Source organism: Vanessa cardui, chromosome 5 (assembly GCF_905220365.1).
Source record: "Vanessa cardui chromosome 5, ilVanCard2.1, whole genome shotgun sequence".
Taxonomy (NCBI): domain Eukaryota; kingdom Metazoa; phylum Arthropoda; class Insecta; order Lepidoptera; family Nymphalidae; genus Vanessa; species Vanessa cardui.
Genome location: NC_061127.1, coordinates 339,495 through 361,258, shown reverse-complemented (window position 1 = coordinate 361,258; position 21,764 = coordinate 339,495). Strand labels below are relative to the sequence as shown.

The window sequence follows — 21,764 nt, the reverse complement described above, 5'->3', positions numbered from 1 at the left end:
CGTGAAACTAAACAGGATCAGTAACCCAAAGAGTAGGTAGAGTAAAGTAACAGCCTGTTGGCTTGGAACATATTCCACCACGCTGTTCCAATGCGGGTTGATGGAATTAGACGCATGCAGGTTTCCTCACGATGTTTTCCTTCACCGACTAGCACGAGATTCATTATAAACACAAATTAAGCACATCTATATATAGTGGTGCTTGCCTGGGTTTGAACCCGCAATCATCGGTTAAGATGCACGCGATCTAACCACTGGGCCATCTCAGCTCTACCCAAAGAGTACTCTATTTAATGGATACTAAATCCATATTAGAGCCAAATTCGTGATAAAACCTTTTGTAAATTCCTTTATGGACATAAATTACTATACCAGCACTAAACTTACAAATCTGTTATATCTAATAAGAAAATTTACAAAGGCAAACTTATCTCAAAAAGAGATCTATTACTTATTTATTAATAATATAATACAAACTATTATTTCATAAATTTATGATTCTTTCTTTCTTTGTGGTCAGCTCTAAAACAGGCCGTTTTGTTTTTTATTCCAACCTAACATATAATCACAATCAATAAAATCAAGACATACGTTTAAAATGATCGCATGATAGTGAGCGGTCACCATAGCATACAGACTTTCTTACATTACCAATGCAGATGTTATGTCCCTTGTGTTTGTTGTTACACAAGCTTATTCATCTTTCAAACCAGAACGAAACAATACTTAATATTGCTCTTGGGCGTAGAATATCTGATGAGTGGGTAGTACCTTTACATACGAGCTTGTATAAAGCCCTATCAGCAAATAAATAATGACAATTTAAAAATAGACATACCCAAATTGTACGCCTCAGATTTTATTAAACAAAATCCAGATGGAACATTATGATTTATAATAATACGTTTGTTGATACGTAAACAGCATTCTTCGATTTTGTTTTTAATTTATAATATGAATTTAATTTAAATAACATACAAGCATATTAATAATTAGTATGGCTAAGCGGATATATTTTTCTCTCAAGCCTTATTTTGAATCGTGCAAAATGGGACGAGTTAATTATAATTTGACGTATGCATTACACGATAAGTAGCGTAAGGTCGTGTAGTTTCGATGGCCAAATGATTATTAAAAGCAATCACTACTTAGCGAAAATTATTAATATATTTTTGATAAAGGCTACGTACGAGTATATGCGAGTACGAGTAGTTCGAGTATCGCTTTCTAGATAGAATTTATAAGTGACATAGGTTCGTATTTGAACAACATACATATATGCCGATCGAGTTTTACAAGAGCTATACCTTAGATAAGCTCGAAACTATTACGGCGTCGGAAAACCTTACGAAGAACACTACATTTGAAGAAATATCTGCGTATTGTTTGCCTGCCTGGGTTTTTTTGTCAAAAAATTCGGTCTAAAATTGTGGAAGGCGGTATTGTGTACAAACCCGAAAAGCAACGTAAACTTGTTGGTCCTGCACATAAATTATTACCGTCGTGTTAGATTTTCTGCCTGCCGATCATACAAGTGGTCTGGATGCTATCAGCTGCATATTACACACGCACCTTTCCGGTATCGCCTGTAAATTTCCCTCTGATGAAATAGGGACTCCTGTCCCTTTGAGGAGTAGGTTTGGAGCTTATTCCACAACGCTACTCCAATGCGGGTTGCTGGATACGCACCTGCATGTGGCTGAATTTCGTTGAAATTAGTCACATGCAGGTTTCCTCACGATGTTTTCCTTCACCGCCAAGCACGAGACGAATTATATAAGCAAATTAATTTCATGAAAATTCAGCGTTACTTGACCGAATTTGAACGCACATTCATTGGTTAAGATGCATGCGTTCTAATCACTGGGCCAACTGGGCTCATACATTTACGTACCTTTACCAGCTTCTTACTTAAAATTGATCAAATAATATCTAAGAAATAGATTCACAGTCATAATCTATGTACAAACGTATCACCAAAAAAAAAACATAATAAAAAATAGAGTCGTATATAAAAATATATTATTTTATTGTAATTTTATTAATGTTATTAATTAACACTCGATAAGATCTAAAGATAAGATAGATATAGATTTTACGATATTATGCATATACTTTATTAGACAAATTGATGACCAGAACCAGAATACAGATAAACGTGTACAATTATATGTAAATAAAATAGAACATTTTGCGTTCAACAACGAAAACAAAAAAAGTAAAACAATACAAAAAGTGTTTCTGCTTTTGCTATGTATTATGTATCTGTTTAAGAGCAGACACAACGAAATAAGTCAAAGCATTTGATACTAATTAAATGACAACGTATAAAATTGTTATTAAAAAACCTGTGTGAATGAAAATATTTACAAAAAAATAGTTAATGTAATATTATTTAAAATCTTATGTACTAGAAAGAGAAGGAGAATTTTATGTTTACGGTAGAATACGATCGCGAAACGATTAACGACAGTTTATAATTATAACATTTAAACACTAATCGAAATAGTATACTTGTAATTCACTAGTGAAAAACGAAATGAGTTGTTACGGAATAACACTGCAGGTACTTTTAACAGAAGCGTATCTTTATAATATATTGGTATAGGTTTATTTTAGTTACCTTAATTGTAATAGCTGAGTTCAATGCATAATATTATGTGCACGCAATAATCTTCTATTTATCCCCAGCTGGTTACAAAGTACTGTGACTGGTTAGCGGATAAAGATTTTAAATGATCAGACCCGACCTTGTTACGAATTAAAGAGTTAAATCAGTGTCGTATATTACGTTACAATATTATGTATGGATTATGCAATTCATTATAACATTCACACGAAACTTACGACCGGTTAGGCTCCGATAACATTTAAATGGTTGGACATTTTTAGTGACACATTTTTGTATTGAAAATATCGTTCGAATTTCAAAGGGAGCGTTCAAAATAATGGAAGTGTATAATTTAAATAAATGACGCTCATATGCTTTACAATATTTCGATATACGTGATCATATGCACATAGAAATGACGCGATCGATGCTAATTCTTCGAAACGGACGCATGATAACATTATCATTAAATTAGTGAAAGCATTAAATTAGTGTAAAATTCGAAATTGTTGAGTTAAGAGCTAATAAATTGAGAACATAAGATCTTAAGCGCCGCGAGAGATAATCAATATTCTTGAAGTTTGTTTATATTCATTATTTATAACATTGGAATAAAACTGATTTCAAAAACTCGTAAAGATGTCTCAGTAACGTATAAAGTTCGGACTTTGCGAAAGATCAAGTGACAGTTTCCTAACACACGTTGCGTTAGGAATAGCGTTAATCAATAATAAACGAGGCAATGTTAATCATTTAAATAGTATCAAGGCTAATGAGGCGATATATTAGGCCTTTAGGTAAAATGGTGCTGGAATTCCAAGGATTTCCCGTTGAAATTCCTATTCAAATTATGATTATTATATAATTTGGAATGTTACCAAAAATATGGAGTTTTTGGCGGTTCTTTTCAAAGTTCGGTAGACTAATCCAGACCGATGGTACCTTTCACAACTTCAAATCGAGTTACATCTTGTAACATAAGGGTGCTTCATTTATGCAGATGTTAGGCCGTAGCCTACTTGAATTAAGTATATTTATATTTCCGTTTAAGTAAAACAGGTAGCAACAGATACGTGTAAAATAAAAAGTGCTCGTATGTGTCATTTCATTGATTAAACAATATTCTTATACTTGTGTAAGTAATTCTCTTTCTTCTTTTACAGAAACTCGAAGACCTACTCAAGTCTAAACATGTCCAGGGATTGGAAATCTACGATGCTCACGTTAGCTTCAACAAATCTAAAGTTTTGGAGACTGTTGATGCTGCCAGATCCGCTATCAGCTCTTCTGGTGGGGGACCATTATTCTTGGCTTTACCAGCACACCCGGAACTACTGGCGAAGTACTACGATCTCAGAGTTCTTATGAAGAAAGTTGATTTGATGATGGTTCAAACCCACACCTTGGGTCTGGTGAAGAAGATGACTTACCATCCCAGTCGATTGAGTGGGTTATGGGACATGATGAATACCGTGAGTATTATTACACTAAGATTAATTTGGTATAATTAAAGTAGAGTCAACAAGAAAACTGCAACTTAATTTTTTATTTATGCATTTGAATGATAAGGTTAATTCGTTATGCAAATTCTACAAAATTTGTTAAATACCTATACGAAAGCGCTTAATATAGGAGGTTATGTCAATACAAACTCCGACTAGAAGAAACAGTCTTAAAATATTCAGACTGTCAGTCGGAAATATTCCGTATTTTGTTTTAAATGCTTGGTAAAGTTTTCTTATTGCATTGGTCGAATTTTAAATAAGTTAGAAAGACGTGATTTACGTTTTCCTTATGCCTTAAAAGTAAACTTAACTCTTAACTATTTTTGTCTAGTTCACTCTCGTTACGGCTCCGTTTAAAGATACATTTTATTTAAAGGTAGTTCTAACGTTGTTGCTATATGCCTCACTTCGTTAAATTCCGAGGCACAATGTTTTCAAGAAGTGTTTTAAGGATTCCTTAAAAAGTTTGTTCTTTATGTTATAATTACAATATTTGTGTCATTTGCAGCTTCTTGCCTAAAACTAATATAGGTACTCGTTAGAGTGCAGGCGCATGCTTCAAATTAGATGAATTTTATTCTTTTTATTTATATACATTTATATTATGCTTCAAAGTTACACCATAATCTATAATTTCTATTTCACTCACGATCTCGTGTATGGGCGAGTCATATAAAACTAGTGCGAAGGTAAACTAGTGTTACGAGAAAAATCCTGCGAGATTCTATTAACTTTCGTCTGTTCCAATTTCGTCTTTATTACGAACACAATAAGGAACAATTCACAGATCCTCCAAACCCGCTCATAGTTCTTACATTTTTGTACAACTAGGCCAAGCAACTGATGCATCTTTTATTTAAAGATTTAAGTGTCGTCAAGTGCTAATCTAATCTAGATAATATCTCGACCTTAGTCATCTTTCGACTACAAAGCGGCCTGAGTTATCTAAACCATTCCATAATATACTGAATCGCCTTCGCCTAGATGCTTAATTCTATGCAAATCGTGCAAAAGCATGAAGATGAATGGAATATTGCTCGCATAAAATATGTAGGCGCTTGACATGTTATTATAACAAGGTTATAAAAATGTTTAAATGAAATAATTTGACGTATAATGAGTCATCCCTCCATCCGGCTCCGGCTGCGAATGTCCAATAATTAATTGTTACAAATTTATAGTCGTATTAGCGTTGGGACAGGATATTCAATGACGATTATTTACTTAGGAATGCAGATGTTTTAGAAAATATATGTAATGTGTATACTAGGAATGTTTTTGTTCGTATTTTCCTTCATTGGATTAATTTAAATGTTTCTGGTTCCTCGGTTGTTATTGGATTAGATAATTGATAAATAACGACCTTATTTTTGTTACTAGTATCGGTTAAGACAGGTGCGTTGAAACATATTTTTTTATTAGTGAATTCGTTTTCCAGGATTCAGTAGTGGATCTCGTAGTCGGTTTGGGAGTACCGGCTTCTAAAGTAGTGATCAGCTTACCAGCAACCGCTAGACAATTTACACTTGTCAACGAGACCCTCAGTACTCCTGGAAGCCCCACCCAAGATGATGATCCCAAAGAAATCGATCAAGCTGAACTCTGCAGACAATTGCGAAAAGGAAGGTGGACCTTGGAGAGAGATCAGGATCTATCAGCGCCTTACGCTTTTAAGTGAGTGATTATCATTATACATTTCATTATGTAATTATTGTTAAGGGGCATTAGTAAAATTGGTGATAAATAAAGTTTTGCTTGAAAATTATTTTAAAACGATTATATTTTCATGTACATGTGGCGTATTATTGTAATTTATTTTATCTATTTTATAGTTGTCTCAAGAGAGTAGAGACGTCTCTATTGGTATTGACAATTACTTAAAGAAATATTTAATTAAAGTAACATTTGACAATATATTTTTTAATTAATAGTATAAAGTGAAACCCACCTTGCTTCAAACTCTATGTAGAGATTTTAATCATCTCAACCTCTGATTAACATTTAAATCTTCGATGCATTCGTTGATATGAGCTCACAAATTTTATTAGCAAACGTGTGTTAATTATGTTGTGCGAATTATATTTGCATAAAACATTTAAAGTTAATATGTAGCTGAGAGTAATTTATTTCATCGCTTCGAGCATGTTATTTCTATTCAGATGCCCCATATATTGTAATAGGACATGGTATATTAATTTATCAAATGCTTAATTTTATTAAATTGCATTTTTATTTCCAGGGACAAAACCTGGATATCATTCGAAGACGCGTCCTCAGTGGATGTTAAAGGCAAATACGCGCGAGTCCGAGGGTTAGCAGGTTTAGCGCTGTTCAAGTCTGACCGCGACTCCGAGACTCCCTGTGGCCCCACTCTGAGGTCTGCGCTAACGAAAGTACTGAACCAGCAGAGCCGAGCGCCCAGAGCTGCTGTTCTGAGGTAAAAAACATATTAAACATTATGTGCTTTCACGACAATACTACTAGTTTCCCGCGGCTTTACTCGCGTTTAAGGGTTTTGGTTGCCACATGACAGGCAAAAGTTATCTCTTTTCTTGGATTTCAAGTTTGCTTCGTACCAAATTTCATCAAATTCGGTTCAGCGGCTTGGTCGTGAAAGAGCGACAGACAGACAGAGTTACTTTCAAATTTATAATATTAGTATAGATGTTTGTTTTAGTTTGAACCGTAAAATCGAAGTAAATATATAAGTATATTTAACTAACTGTAAAAGTATAACTAACGTCGAACATTTTTTTTTAATTAAATAAGGATACGTTTAAACTTATATTCATTAACATTGGTCACATTTAACAGGTCACTGGAGAACGAGATCCTATCAGGACCAGACCATATCCGCGCGTTGGATGCCCTGCAAGTCTCTCCGTACCGAATCACTCAAGTTGTCGACTCCGATGGCGTCATACACTCGATCAGAGAGGTAACTTCATATTTGTTTAAAACATTTAAGTTTTCAGTCAGCAAGAATACGTAGATATAATTATAGTATCTGGTAGTTCGCTTGAGCCGAGATGGCCTTATTTTGTGTTTATTATTCATCTCGTGCTCGGTGGTGAATGAAAACATCGTGAGGAAACCTGCATGTGTCTAATTTCATAGAAGTTCTGCCACATGTGCATTCCACCAACCCGCATTGGAACAGCGTGGTGGAATATGTTCCAAAACCCTCTCCTTAATGGAAGAGGAGGCCTTATCTCAGCAGTGGTAATAAGGTCGGGTAAACACAAAGTATTATGCGTTTAATTTGAGTTGATAATTGAATTTAGCTCTTTTACACTTTTTTACATGATGGAAAACAACATTATGCAAGAAAACAAGACAGCTGAGACTAAACTCTACCATATGTGTTACTAGCATTGCAACCAGATTGCAGCATCGTGGTGTGATCATTGTCCTTTATATTTTATGATGTATTACGATTTGCCACTTTTTGGAATATTTTTTCAATATCGATAAATAATAATTGTATGTTATTTTATGAATTTTAGGACACGAGGACGGAATTCTCCTGCACGCGTCAAGGATATTTCGTCCATCCTCGTTCCTGCGCCAGATTCTATCGTTGCGTCAAATTCGACCAGCTTTCGCCGGAATACACCGTATGTTTTCTACCATTTATTTATGTAACTCGATAAGACCTAAACAGTTATACATACATACATATGTAAGTTTCAGACTTTTTACAACTGTTTTGAATTTTCAAAGTGTTTGGTTGTCATCAATGATTTGACATTCAAAAGAAATTGTCATTGCATAACTTAAAATCCTTGTATCAAAATCTAGCGGCAAAACCTTTTTATTTAGAAGAATTTTTTTAGAAAATCTGTTTTTAAAAACGTTTGCTTCAGACAGGTATACTAATGTTATAAACGATGAAATGAGGAAATGTGGTGGTCACGTAGGTGTTCGAGTTCGATTGCCCCGCGGGGCTGGCGTTCGACTCCCGCTACGAGGTGTGCGTGTGGCCCGGCAGCTTGCCGCACTCGCAGGCGTGCCCCGGCTCCTCCGAGATCGCGCCCGTGCCCCACTCGCGATTCCAGTGCCCCGACCACGAAGGTACGTCTACTTCATGTATTCTATTTCTTCCTTTAACTTATTGCGAGATCAAGTTTATGTAACAGTAACATTTTATGAAGAACTTCATTTAGCGAATAATTTAATGGGTTAAACAATAAGTACCTATATCTTCATGTTTAAGTAAAGCTAATGTATATTAGCTTTACTTAAACATGAAGATTATTTTTTCCGTTTCCGGCGTTATAAACAACAGACGTGTTAAACATCACTTGTGAAAATAATATCCCAAAACAGTGTTCAAACCATCGGTAATAACATCACTTTAGATCATCCACTAAGATTAAGCGGCGGAAAGTGCTGTAAAACAGAAATCACGCACGATTAAATGCTGTGAAGTGATTGTTTTGTTGATAAAATATCATATAAATTAACTGACAAAGCTACCAGAGTGAAGTTAGTGCAAAACATTGACATTTGACAATTGTACCAACCTCAAAAACCAAATCTGTCAGCAGAGGTGTTGCCATATAAAGATTTCAATTTCCACTATCCTAATAACACTAGCGCGCCAGATTCAAATTCGTTGGAAATTAAGAATCAAAAAATGAATGCACAAATGCAAACATTATTAGAAAAAATTCAAGAACAAATGGAGAAGCAAACAATATCTATCACTGAAGCTGTTACTCGTAATATTATGCAGCAAATCGGCGAAAATTTCAAAAAATTAGATGAGCAAAACCAACAACTACGTGTCGAAGTCTCGGAACTAAAAGAGAAAATTAAAGGATTAGAGGCACAGAAAAAGAAAAACAATTTAATTTTCTTTGGCATAGAAGAAGGGAGTGAACAAGACTCAAATATCATCCAATTTATGAAAGAAAAAATTAATACCCATCTATCAATAAACATTCAAGAGCTCGAAATCGACAAAGCTCATCGAATTGGCAGCAAGAAAAGTACCGGAAGCAGACCTATACTTATCTCTTTCACAACAAACTGGAGAAAAAATATAATTTTTAAAGAAAGAAATAAATTTCCTCCAGGAATATATGTAAAAGAAGACTTCACGAAACAAATGTTGGAGATAAGAAAATCTTTGCAACCTAAACTAGAAGAAGAAAGAAACAAAGGCAACATCGCTTACATTCGAGGTGACAAAGTAATTGTACGAAAACCAAATGAGTTAGGCCGTGAAAAAAGAAAGAGAGAACCGTCTTTTTCCCCCATGGGGAACATGGGGTCCAACTCAGAGAATCATCCACCACCAGCAATTAATTCCAAGAAAATTGCTGCAAAGAACGCGTTTGAACTTATGTCTCGCCCCAGAAGCGGCTCGTTCCCGCAGACATTATCTGAGTCTTCAAAAAACTAACAGAAGCCATCAAAAACCGTAACTTAACCATAAAAAACACAACACTTTCAAGGGAATCTAAATTAACAGCAACCGGAAACACAAGAATAGTAAAACTTATATCACCAAAAACCAAATGTCTCCCAACACGGCTGGTCCCCGCGGGAGTACTAGACCATACCCCTCCAACAAAAAATCGTACAGTAATCAGAATTGCAACACTTAACACCAGAACTCTGAGATCGGAAGAAAGCTTAATGGAACTAGAAAAATCACTGGTAAAGATAAAGTATGACATTTTAGGGTTATGCGAAATGAGAAGGCTAGACGAGAAGATAGAGGAACGCGAGAGCCATATATTGTTTCAAAAAGGAATTATCGCAGGCCAGAAAGGAGTCGGTTTCCTTATTAAAAAATCCCTTAAAGATAACATACTGGAACTAATTGGCATTTCGGACAGGTTGGCAGTACTTAACATTAAACTGCCTGGATATAAGAATCTATGGACAATTATTCAAGTCTATGCCCCAACCGAAAAAACCGCAAAACAAGACATTGAGGATTTTTACTACAAGCTATCAGACATAACAAGTAAATACAATCGTAACAATCTCATTGTTATGGGCGACTTTAACGCACAAATCGGCACTAGAGAAGCAGGGGAAGAACATGTACTTGGAAAATTTAGCTATGGAGTGAGGAGTGCTAATGGACACCGACTAATGGATTTTTTACAACAAAATAACTTAGCACTGCTCAATTCAATGTACAGGAACAAGGAAAAAAGCAAATGGACCTGGATATCCCCGGACGGAAAAAACGAAAACGAAATTGATTTTATAATTACTAACAAAGTCAAACACTTTAATGACACTCATGTCATACAGAATCTAAACTTTAATACTGATCATCGTATGGTGCGCAGCTGCCTTAGGATACAACCCACTAAAAACTCGAGAAAGACTATAACCAACGCTAAAACTTTGCCACCAGAAGAGTATGCTAAAATGATTAACCCATCCGATATCGAACTGCTTCTTGAAATTGTAAACTCGGACGCGAGTGTCCGCGAAAAATATGATCACCTAGAGCAAAAATTGACTGAACTGAAGAAAACAAATATGAGCAAAAACAACAATAAATTCAGTGACAGAACATTAACGCTCCTAGAAGAAAGACAAAAACTATTATTAAATAAAAAAAAAGACAGGAAAAATATAGCTCGACTTAGTAAACAAATACGGGAAAGTATGAGAAAAGATAGGAAACTAATGAGAACAAAAAAACTAGAAGACTCAATTAAAAAAACTGGCGGTACAAAAAAGGCTTTAAGAGAGCTAAGAGACCAGGGAAAAGAGTGGATTTCTAAGATGAAAAGCAATAAATCAGGCATTGAGACAAAACGAAAAGAAATAAAGAAAATAGCTACGGAATACTTCAGCAATCTTTACTCGAAGATGGATAAAAACCAAGAATCAGAAATCGACATTGGGATAAGAAATGAAAACAATGACATACCACCCCTTCTTCAGGCAGAAATACAGAAAGCCATTTACTCCCAGAGGACAGAAAAATCGCCAGGACCTGACAACATACCTAACGAACTTATAAGAGGCGCTGTCGAAATATTGAGCCCGATACTAACAAGTCTTTTCAATAATATTTTAAATACAGGTACAATTCCAGACCAGTGGGGTAAATCTAACATTATTCTTCTACACAAGAAAGGACCTAAGGAAGACATTAATAATTACAGGCCAATAAGCTTGATATCAAACATCTACAAAGTTTTCGCAAAAGTCATATTAGCAAGAATTGCTCAACAATTAGATGAGAATCAGTCTATAGAGCAGGCTGGATTTAGAAGAAATTATAGTACAATCGACCATATTCATACCATCAAGCAAATATTAGAAAAAAGCAACGAATACCAGAAGCCGGTGTATATGATCTTCATAGACTACTCTAAGGCATTTGACAGCTTAAATCACAACTACATCTGGTCAACCCTTAAACAGCAAGGAGTGCACAGCAGTTATATACATATTATTAAAAACATCTATAATATAAGCGAAGGCTGCATAAAACTTGAAACGACTGGAGATCCTTTCCCCATAAACAGAGGCGTCAGACAAGGAGACCCACTATCACCTTACTTGTTTACAGCAGTGTTGGAGAATATCTTCAGAAGTCTAGACTGGGATGAGTACGGGCTCAACATCAACGGCTGCCGTCTTAACCATTTGAGATTTGCAGATGATCTTATCTTGCTTGAAGAAGACCCAAGCAGAATTCAAACAATGCTACATTCTCTGGCTAAAAAGAGCAAAGATGTTGGGCTTCAAATTAATAAAACTAAAACAAAATTAATGACCAACTCAACAGAGATCGACATAGAACTAGACGGAAAAAAGCTTGAGTATGTAAAAGAGTATGTGTACTTGGGTCAGATAATTGCTCCAACAGACCAAATGTCAAGGGAAATAAACAAGAGGATTGCAAGTGGATGGCGAAAATACTGGTCGCTAAAGGAAATAATGAAAAGCGAAGAACTAAGTATGACCATAAAAAGAAAAGCTTTTAATACCTGTATCCTCCCCTGTATTACATACGGATGTGAGACCTGGTCCCTCACTCAGAACCACAGAGAAAAACTAGCCAAATGTCAACGGGCAATGGAGAGAAGTATGTTAAAAATAAGACTAAATGACAGAATTACCTCAGCAGAAGTAAGGAACAAAACCAAAGTCACCGATATAGTTACCCGAACGGACCGATTGAAATGGCGTTGGACAGGTCACATGCTACGCTGCAAGACAGAAAAATGGAGCAAGCAGGTAACACTCTGGTACCCAAGAGATGGAAGTAGACATCGGGGACGTCCAACAAGAAGATGGGAAGACGATTTTCGCTTTGCCTTGGGACCTTACTGGACCAGAGTAGCGACAGACAGAGTACAATGGAAGCAGTTGGAGGAGGCCTATGTCAAAAGACACACCGAACTGAGGGACATTTTATAACAAGAACACAACTATATACATACAAATAACTTAATTGTTCGGAATAAAGGGCTATAAAAAAAAAAAAAAAAAAAAAAAAAAAAATGTATATTAGGCTTTTTTTTTTAAACAAACTGTAGATAAAATATATTTATTTTTTGCGTGATATATGTATTAACATTTAAGTAAGACTGAAAATGTATCCCTGTTGGGCTAAGGCCTCCACTTCCCTTTAAGGGAATGGAGCTTATTGCATACTGTTCTAATGTGGAGATTAGTTATTCTTTACGTGTACAAGAAATAAGATTCGTGCAAGTTTCCTCACACTATTTTCCTTTACCATCAAGCACTAAATGAGTTATAAACACAAATTAAGCGTATTCATATTAAGAATTGAATATTAACTAATTTTCGTTTTGTAATTTTCAGGATACTACGCAGATCCAGAGAATTGTCGTTGGTTCTTTGCGTGTCTGGACCACGGCAAGGCGCCATTAACAGCTTATGAGTTCCGCTGTCCCTTCGGTCTCGGCTTCGATGCGGCGCGCCTGAAGTGCGACTGGCCGTGGCTGGTGCCCGGCTGCGGGAACATCGCCAGATACGAGGCGGAGGCGTTCGGGTTCTCTGCTGGAGCTCTCTCTGGTAATTTCGTTAATGTATTTATCCCGTAATTAATGCCCCAGAAAATATGAAATACTGTTTTTATTAAGATCTGTATGAGAGAGGAGCTGGATGCGAGTAGCCGCAGAAAGACTACAGTGGCGTGTATTTGGAGAGTTCTAAGTCCGGCAGTGGAAAAACATGGGCTGCTGATGATGATGATGATGAATGAAAGTTTCCTACTCAGAATAAAAGCTTAGGCAACTGTCCCGCTAAATAACACATATTCAAAAATAATTGATATAATTTAAAGATTGCTCAAAAATATTATTAAGATCTAATTGAGTCTTTAAACTTATTTTCTCTATATATTTACATTTATATTTATGTAATATGCTAGACATTTTGATAGTAGGTTCTTTATATATTTGTGTATAACTTCGAAGATTGCTATTTTTATTTAAACGAAATTACTGATAGTTTTTTTTTTCTTACAGGCGCAACCGGATTCCAGGGAAAAACCGCTGACTCAGTCAACATAGCTGCTCACCAAAGTTTGGTATCTGGAGCGTCTTTAGATAATCTCGTGGGGATTCAAACCGGATATCTTAGTAAAGATGATATCCTCGATGGCAACTATATCGCTTCCCAAGAGCTCTCTAATTTAGGATTCGCTGGACCAGGAACTTATCAAATAGATGATTTAGCTTTAGGAGGACAAGGAGAATCAAGTGGTATTTCTTACAACATTGTAGCCGCTGATAATGTTAACAAAGGTTTAGTGCAAACTACAAACTACAATGATAATGATAAATACAGTAGCGGATCGTTAATTCTTGATGATTATAGATTGCCTAGCAACAAGGCCAGCGCTTCAGGAACATACAACTCAGCACAAAGATTAAGCGCAGGAGCGGCTCAAACATCTTCACGATTTAATTCGGGAAAATATAGAGGCAATAATGCGTATCCTGGCGCACCTCCAACGTACGACAACGGAAAATACAACAGAGGATATTACCGTAAAGATACATCTGGTTTCTATGTCCACAATCCTGCTGGAGATCGCGCTAAGCCTTATGAACACATTGATGTACCTCCAGTTCCCTACGGACACGTTGATTCCAAATATAAACAAACTAGCGAATACGATGTTGGAGGTTATAAAGGAACTAACGACGCGGGATCTTATAGCCAAGATGGTAGTGCATCCCATGGGTACGAATATCCAAAGCCTGCTATTCAGTTCAATGAGGGGCCTGCAGTAAGTCAAAATCTCTACAGCACTAAAGGTCAACTAGGAGCATATACAAGTGGATCTACCGTTACTACTGGTACTGCTTCTACTACTTACCACGGCAGTTACAGCAACGGAGATGCTGGAAAATACACAAATGATGAAGCATATAACGGTGACTCACATACTCTAACAGCAGGAGCAGTTAATGTTGAACTAGTTGGAAAAACTTCTTTGGTTGATGTAGATTATGCAAACCAAGGTAACTATCAAGGTCAATCGTTTAGCCACGAAGTTATCCATCAAGGTTATACAGCAGCTGTTCCTCAGGTCTCTATAACCCACGTTGGCACCGATAGTCAAAATCTTGACGGTTACAACTTGGGAACTACACCGACTTCATCTGGAGTTCCAACAACTGCTACACCTCTGCCGGTTACTTATAAAACAACATACGTACCAGAAGTCCCTAAAACTAGTATAAAACAAGTTTTTGGTTACACTCAACCTGCTGTCACGTTCGTTCAACCAACAGTTGTTCCGATCAAGCATGTGACTGCTCAAGTGCAAGGAGCTGACTATAACCAAGGATTAAACTATCAATACGAAAGTAGAGATTACTCATCAACATATAATGCTGAATCGGGAGGACAAAGTGATTCCATAGGTTATGATTATACAAAACCAGTTTCTAATGAAAATACTATTACATACGCAACGGGTATACCCTCGGCCACGGTAGTATCATATCAACCACAAGGATTTGGACATAGTCAGCAGACTATACATAAAGTAGAGTCTGTAGGTTTCGATTATTCTACACAAAGACCTGTTACTGAACAGCCATTTAAAAAACTAGTTGCTTATACTACAGGACCATCAGTTTCGACGTATGTTCAACCAACTGCACAATCAATAAGTCATCAAACTATTCACAACGTAGCAAGCAATACTTATTTACCTTCCACTGATACGAGTGGACAAAGTGAAGTAAAAACAGCTGTAACTTACGATGGTCCACAAACTGTGTTCCAATATACAACACCTCAACCAGCTTTATCTGTTCAACCTATAGTATCAACCTATCAACCACAGACGTTCAGTCAACAGACATTGCATACTGTTGACACTAATAAATTGAACACCTATTCTCAAGACACTTCAGAACAAGGATATGAATACAAACAACCCATTATTCAGTTTGAAGAAGCAGCGAAAGTAACACAATACTCCACACCAGCTCCTGCTGTTTCTTATACTCCTCAGAGTTACAGTTCACAAACCGTACAAAGATTTAACACAAAGCAATATGTTACATCTACTGTTCGTCCAACGGTTTCATCAAAGCCGGTAACCATTTACGAGAATCCATTCCTGAAATATACAGTGAAATCTACGCCAAAGACGTATGTTAGCCCAACTTATGTACCTCAATCGTACAGTCAACAGACAGTACATAGTGAAGACTCTAGTGGTTCAAATATTGGATCCACTGTATATCAATACAATTCGGATATTCATTATGAAGAACCTAGATATTATACAGCACAATCTACATCTCAACCCCAGTCCTTCAGTCAACAGACACTTCATAAAGTGGAGGCTAACAAAGTCAATGCCTATGAAGGTACATCATTTTCAGGATATGATTACACTCAACCGGCCGTCAGTTACGAGAGCACCAAGATCGTGTCATCGACACCTACACCTATCATTACGTCAACTTACAGACCGTTATCGCACAATCAACAAACTATTCATAAAGTTGAAAGACAAAGAATTCCATCCACAACCCCAACTCCGTCAATTGAATATACTTACCAACAGCCTGCTGTATCAATTTATAAAAATCCCATCCTTGAGTATACTGAAAATGTTTCTCCAGTTTCATACGCAGAGCCGACTGCAACTGTATATACCCAAACGTATAAACCTATTCAGCAGTCTAAAACAAGTTTCGCTAGTAAACCAGTTCAGTATGAAAGTTCGGCACAACAAGCATATATAAATCAAGAAGGATACTCATACAGTCAACCCGAAATACAAAGTAATATTGAGACAACAAATACTGCAAAATACTCGGATGCAAGCGCTGTATCGCATCAAGTATTCCATCAGTCTCAAGGTACTGGAAAAACACAATATGAAACAAGAAAAGATGTCGTCTTCGTTTCAACAACTCCATCTACACTAGTTTATGAAGATCATTATACAGAATATGAAGCTCCTAGAAGGAAGGCATATCAGCAAACCTATACTGTTTCAACGCCTGCACCCACTGCGTATCAACAAAGTTCTATTGTACATTCTCAAGACCAGTATGATTATAAGCCCGTAGACTACTCTCAACAATATTCAAATACTAAGTCTATTTCTGATACATCGCAAATAGTAGAATCAGTACACTTTTCGTCATTCCCTGGTACGAAAACAACACAATACAATCAAGCTGGATATCAATCACCTGAAATACAGGTAGGATACAAGGCTGAAGAATATTTGCCACCCGTTGTATCCACTGTTACACCAGTCGTGACCTCTACTTATCGTCCACGGACATATTCAACTACTACCACGAGGGAATATTTACCCCCTAGCTCAGAACATAAATTCAATGCCCCTGAGTATTTGCCACCAGATAACACTTACGTAACACAGTCAACGGCATCGCCTAAATCAAGCACTCTGGAATATTTGCCTCCATTGGAGGAATCGAATTCTAGGGTAGTCAGCTTTGAAAGCTACGGTTATAACCAGGGAGGTGAAACACAAAAGACCGATAATAAGCTAAGTACTTATCAAGATTATAGTGTTCCATCTGTTACTGTATCCTCAACTCCTGCACCTATTTTGAGAAAACAGAATATTGTTGTTGAAACAGCAAAATCAAATCTATTAGGTTTTGGAACAGTTGGACCTGATGCTGGATTAGTTTCTATAGCCTACACTACTTCTGCACCTGTTGTATCAGATAATTACTATTCACCTCCTCAAATTGTTTCATCGACTTATGTACCAGAGGATATAAAGGTCACAGCCAATGCCAGGAAAGTATCGAGGCCAAAATATATAAGACCAGCAGTAAAGTCAACTACTCAATCATATGTAGAATCGACGACAGCATATCAAGCTCCAGAATACTTACCACCAGTCGAACAGGTTGCTCAAGAAAATGTTGAAGGTTTTGAGTATAAGATCACCGATGCTTCAAAAATTAGATACAATCCATATCAAGAACAGTCAATTGATAACACTGCGTCTGTAGTATCGACAGTTTCCACTCCAGTAAGAAAACAAAATATTGTTGTTGAAACAGCAAAATCTCAGTTACTCGGATTCGGTACAGTTGGAACCGATGCCGGTTTAGTTTCTTCGGGTGGTTACAGTACACCTGGATCTGTCGTAGTATCAAACGGCGAAGAATCATCATACTCAACAGTACCCGTTCAACAAGAATTGGTCGAGGTTACACAAGAGGTGAGGAGAAAATCAAAGCCTAAAGTAGCTGTAGTTACAAAAATTAACGACTTCAACCCTCTTCTCGTAAGAAAGTTAGGCGCAGTTTGTAGCTGTCAATCGCCTGTATTAGTTCTAAAGGGTAAAAGACCTACAGTCCAAGACGATAACGATGATTACAGCAATGGCTATGAGAACACTGAACGTGGAGATATCAGTGGCAATGCTTGGACAAGAAAATCAGGCCGAATTTCAACACGCCCTGTATTAAACACTGTAGCCACTGCTACGCCGATAGTTTCCTCTACATTTAACCCTATCATTGTACCCGACGATTCTTTCTATCAAGAATACCAGGAAGCCAGCAATGACAATATTGCTTTAGCACCTATTCAAAAAGATTATTCCGAGAGTGTTATTTCGAGTACACCAATAATTTCAACAACTGAAAGAGTTGTAAGGATTAAGCCTCGTGTCAAAAATGTTACCGTGGCGCCTACATATAAAACAATCGTACTGAATGAAGAAGCCTCGTCTGACGTCGTTCAGGAATCAGAATCGCCGGTGTCTGAAATCGATTCACAGGCCTTTGATCGTTACGGTCCCGGCGGTTGGAGAAGCAGAGATGAGACCTTACAAGGTTCGATAGATTGTAAGAGGGCAGGATTGTTCCGTCACCCCAAGCAATGTAATAAGTTCTACGCTTGTCGATGGGACTGCACAAAACAAAGATTTACACTCCATGTATTCAATTGCCCGGTTCAGCTTAGCTTCGACCCTAACTTAGGTGCTTGTAACTGGCCCAGCCAGGGACCGGCCTGCCAAGGCGACACACTACTCACAAATGCTCTCTGAAAATGTAATATTGCAAATGAACGCTTTTAAATCTCAACGTGCCATCAAAATTGTGATAAGATGTGATCACGAATACCTACGATTTTTAAATTTTTATTTGCGTTACTAATAAGTTGAGTCTCTCATTTTTTAACTCCCTAGGCTTATTTATTTGTTTGATTGTTATAATGTTAATTCATAGTTATTTATTACTCATGGTCTATTGAAGCTTGTGACTGCAAAGCAAAGCATTACTTTCGGCATTGATTGAACATAAGTTACCATTGTCTAGTTCATTTAGTATATTACGTTTTGTGAAGTTGTGGAGTCATTTGTATATGTTTGTAAACGCTGTAATGTAAATATATCATTTATTCATGTATGTCTTGTATTTTATTTCATATCATTTAACAATTATAATGGTTAATAATATTTCGTCAATTAATTGAAAACAATCTTAAATATTTAATGATACTGGCTTCTCTACCTCTGCTAAAGCATCTTTATACTTTTTCAGAATCGGGTTTACTTCTTCTTCGATAAATTCTGTAACTTGTTCAGGCGCTCTGCCAATAAAAGTGGATGCATCCAAAATATTTTCTAGTTGCGGTATGATAGGCGCAAAATATTTATCTTTCTTAACACGGTCAATCAGATCGTTATCTTTTCCCTCTTGTTTTACCACAGCTCCAGCTTCATGAGAGAGAACTCTAATCTTCTCATGGCAAACTTGACGATCACCTCCAGCTTGTACCATGGCCATTATGATATTTTCGGTTGCCATAAACGGGAGTTCTTGAGCTATGTGGCGAGCTAAAACTTTAGGATATACCACAAGTCCTTGGCAGATGTTAAGAAGTGTGAGCAATGTTGCGTCAGCAGTTAGGAATGCCTCTGCCAATGTAAGGCGTCGATTAGCTGAGTCGTCTAACGTACGTTCCAACCACTGCACTGCATGGGTATTAGCAGCATTGGCATGAAGTGTTATCAAATGACGCGCTAAAGCGCAGCAGCGTTCAGATCTCATAGGATTTCTCTTGTAGGGCATGGCGCTCGAACCTATTTGAGACGTCTCGAAAGGTTCTTCCAATTCTTTACGTGAAGCCAGGATGCGTATATCTGAACACATCTTATGCACCGTCGCTCCTAATCCAGACAAAGCCGATATAACTTCTAAATCTACTTTTCTGGAATACGTTTGTCCTGTTACGATGTATCGTTTATCAAATCCAGCTAATTCGGCGACTCTCTTATCTAGAGCTTTAACTTTTTCACTATCGCCTTTGAATAGTTGTAGAAACGAGGCTTGGGTTCCAGTAGTACCCTTCACTCCGCGGAAACGGAGATCGTCATGTGCACGGGATAAAGCGCGCTCGTCCATTAGCAAGTCGCTGAGCCACAGAGACGCTCGCTTACCAACTGTTGTCAACTGAGCGGGTTGCAAGTGCGTGAAGCCCAAAATGGGTATAGATCTGAAACATATAACAAATTATTCGTATCGTTTTAACTATATATATTCCATTAACTATTTAATTCGGCTATTTCTTATTTCATTTTCATAGTCCAGTGAATTAAGACATTGCACTTTCCACATTTTTTTTTTCAAAGTTCGGTCTTTATTTTGTCAATACTCCGATTGGAAAGCAATTCTTTGAGAATAGCCAATATTGTCAAAAATAACATGGAATTTACTATTTTTTAATTTAAATGTATCTTACAAAATATGAAATTTCTATGAAATTCATAGAAATGCTGCCACATGTGTATTCCACCAACCCACATTGGAACAGCGTGGTGGAATATGTTCCAAACCTTCTCCTCAAAGGGAGAGGAGGCCTTTAGCCCAGCAGTGGAAATTTACAGGCTGTTGTTGTTACAAAATATATCGACATTTATCACAAATAGATGTGACATTGTTATTTCTAACAAAATACACCCTTAAGAACATAAAGGAATAAATGTGAACAGAAAAACATAAATTTCAGCAAGAAATTAATAAATTAACTTACTTATTGTCATCGGCAAACTTCGACAAACGGCTTATCACAGCAGCCAATCTTGGCATTAATAATTCCAAGCCATGTTTAAGAACAATAAGATCGGTGTTATCGCCGACGTAGCACGAAGTGGCTCCCAGGTGGATGATGGGCGCTGCGAGGGGGCAGCGCTCGGCCAGCGTGTGGACATGAGCCATCACATCGTGGCGAACCTTCTTCTCATGTTCTGCGGCCGAGGCGAAGTCGATGTCGTGAACGGCAGACTCGAGCTCTGCGATCTGTTCATTGGAGATGTCGAGGCCCAACTCCTGAAAATTATAAATATAGCTTTTTAGAAATTATGACATAAGTCGAAATTAAAATATAATATTGTTATTATTTTTTTTTTATATATTTTCCTTTTACTTTTATAATAAGAAACAATTTGTAACCTAAAATCTGGGAAGGAACTGACTTCCAAAACACAGCGAAAGCTAGTTTGGAATTCAGGGCTGGCATTTAATAATGTAAACATAAACTTGTGTGTGAAATAAATAAATAAATAAATATAGTTTATAAACACTGATTAAGCATTTAGTATTTCGTTGAATTTGAATCAGTGGAATTAGATAAATAACAAACGGTTTACGTCACTATTTTCTTATTGAAGTAAAAAAGTCAGTTATCAGAAAGCATCATATTAATATTCAGTTTCATTAGTTTCTTATTTTCTTAAATATAATCAAGTAAATAATTTATGAGTCGAGATGGCCCAGTGGTAAGAACGCGCGCATCTTAACCTATGATTGCGGGTTCAAACCCAGGCAAGCACCGCTGATTCATGTGCTTAATTTGTCTTTATAATTCATCTCGTGCTCAGCGGTGAAGGAAAACATCGTGAGGAAACCTGCATGTGACAAATTTCATAGAAATTCTGCCACATGTGTATTCCACCAACCCGCATTGGAACAGCGTGGTGGAATATGTTCCAAACCTTCTCCCCAAAGGGAGGCCTTTAGCCCAGCAGTGGGAATTTACAGGCTGTTGTTTGTTTGTTTTTGTTTTAAATCATTTATACAGACAATGTTTCATTAAAATATTGAATATTTAAAGATATGAGGTAACCCTATACTATAGGTATGGTATATGGTAGTTTC

At 36.9% G+C, this 21,764-nt stretch overlaps 2 protein-coding genes across 2 annotated transcripts in view; one reads left to right on the top strand and one right to left on the bottom strand.

Annotated features, from left to right (window-relative positions):
- LOC124529872 overlaps positions 1 to 19,013 on the top strand; it is a 45,905-nt gene extending 26,892 nt beyond the window's left edge. The window contains exons 2-9 of the mRNA XM_047103803.1: positions 3,775 to 4,083; positions 5,555 to 5,790; positions 6,356 to 6,553; positions 6,931 to 7,054; positions 7,623 to 7,733; positions 8,037 to 8,190; positions 12,934 to 13,146; positions 13,602 to 19,013. Of these exons, the coding sequence (XP_046959759.1) occupies positions 3,775 to 4,083; positions 5,555 to 5,790; positions 6,356 to 6,553; positions 6,931 to 7,054; positions 7,623 to 7,733; positions 8,037 to 8,190; positions 12,934 to 13,146; positions 13,602 to 18,652 (6,396 nt within the window). The 3' untranslated portion in view covers positions 18,653 to 19,013. The remainder of the gene's footprint in view (positions 1 to 3,774; positions 4,084 to 5,554; positions 5,791 to 6,355; positions 6,554 to 6,930; positions 7,055 to 7,622; positions 7,734 to 8,036; positions 8,191 to 12,933; positions 13,147 to 13,601) is intronic.
- Positions 18,931 to 20,932, bottom strand: LOC124529873 (adenylosuccinate lyase). Its single transcript, XM_047103804.1, has 2 exons — positions 20,641 to 20,932; positions 18,931 to 20,103 (listed from the first exon to the last, which is right to left on the bottom strand). The coding sequence occupies exons 1-2, from the start codon at positions 20,823 to 20,825 to the stop codon at positions 19,089 to 19,091; spliced, it is 1,200 nt and encodes a 399-aa protein (XP_046959760.1). The 5' UTR covers positions 20,826 to 20,932; the 3' UTR covers positions 18,931 to 19,088.
- Positions 20,933 to 21,764: the final 832 nt, after the last annotated feature.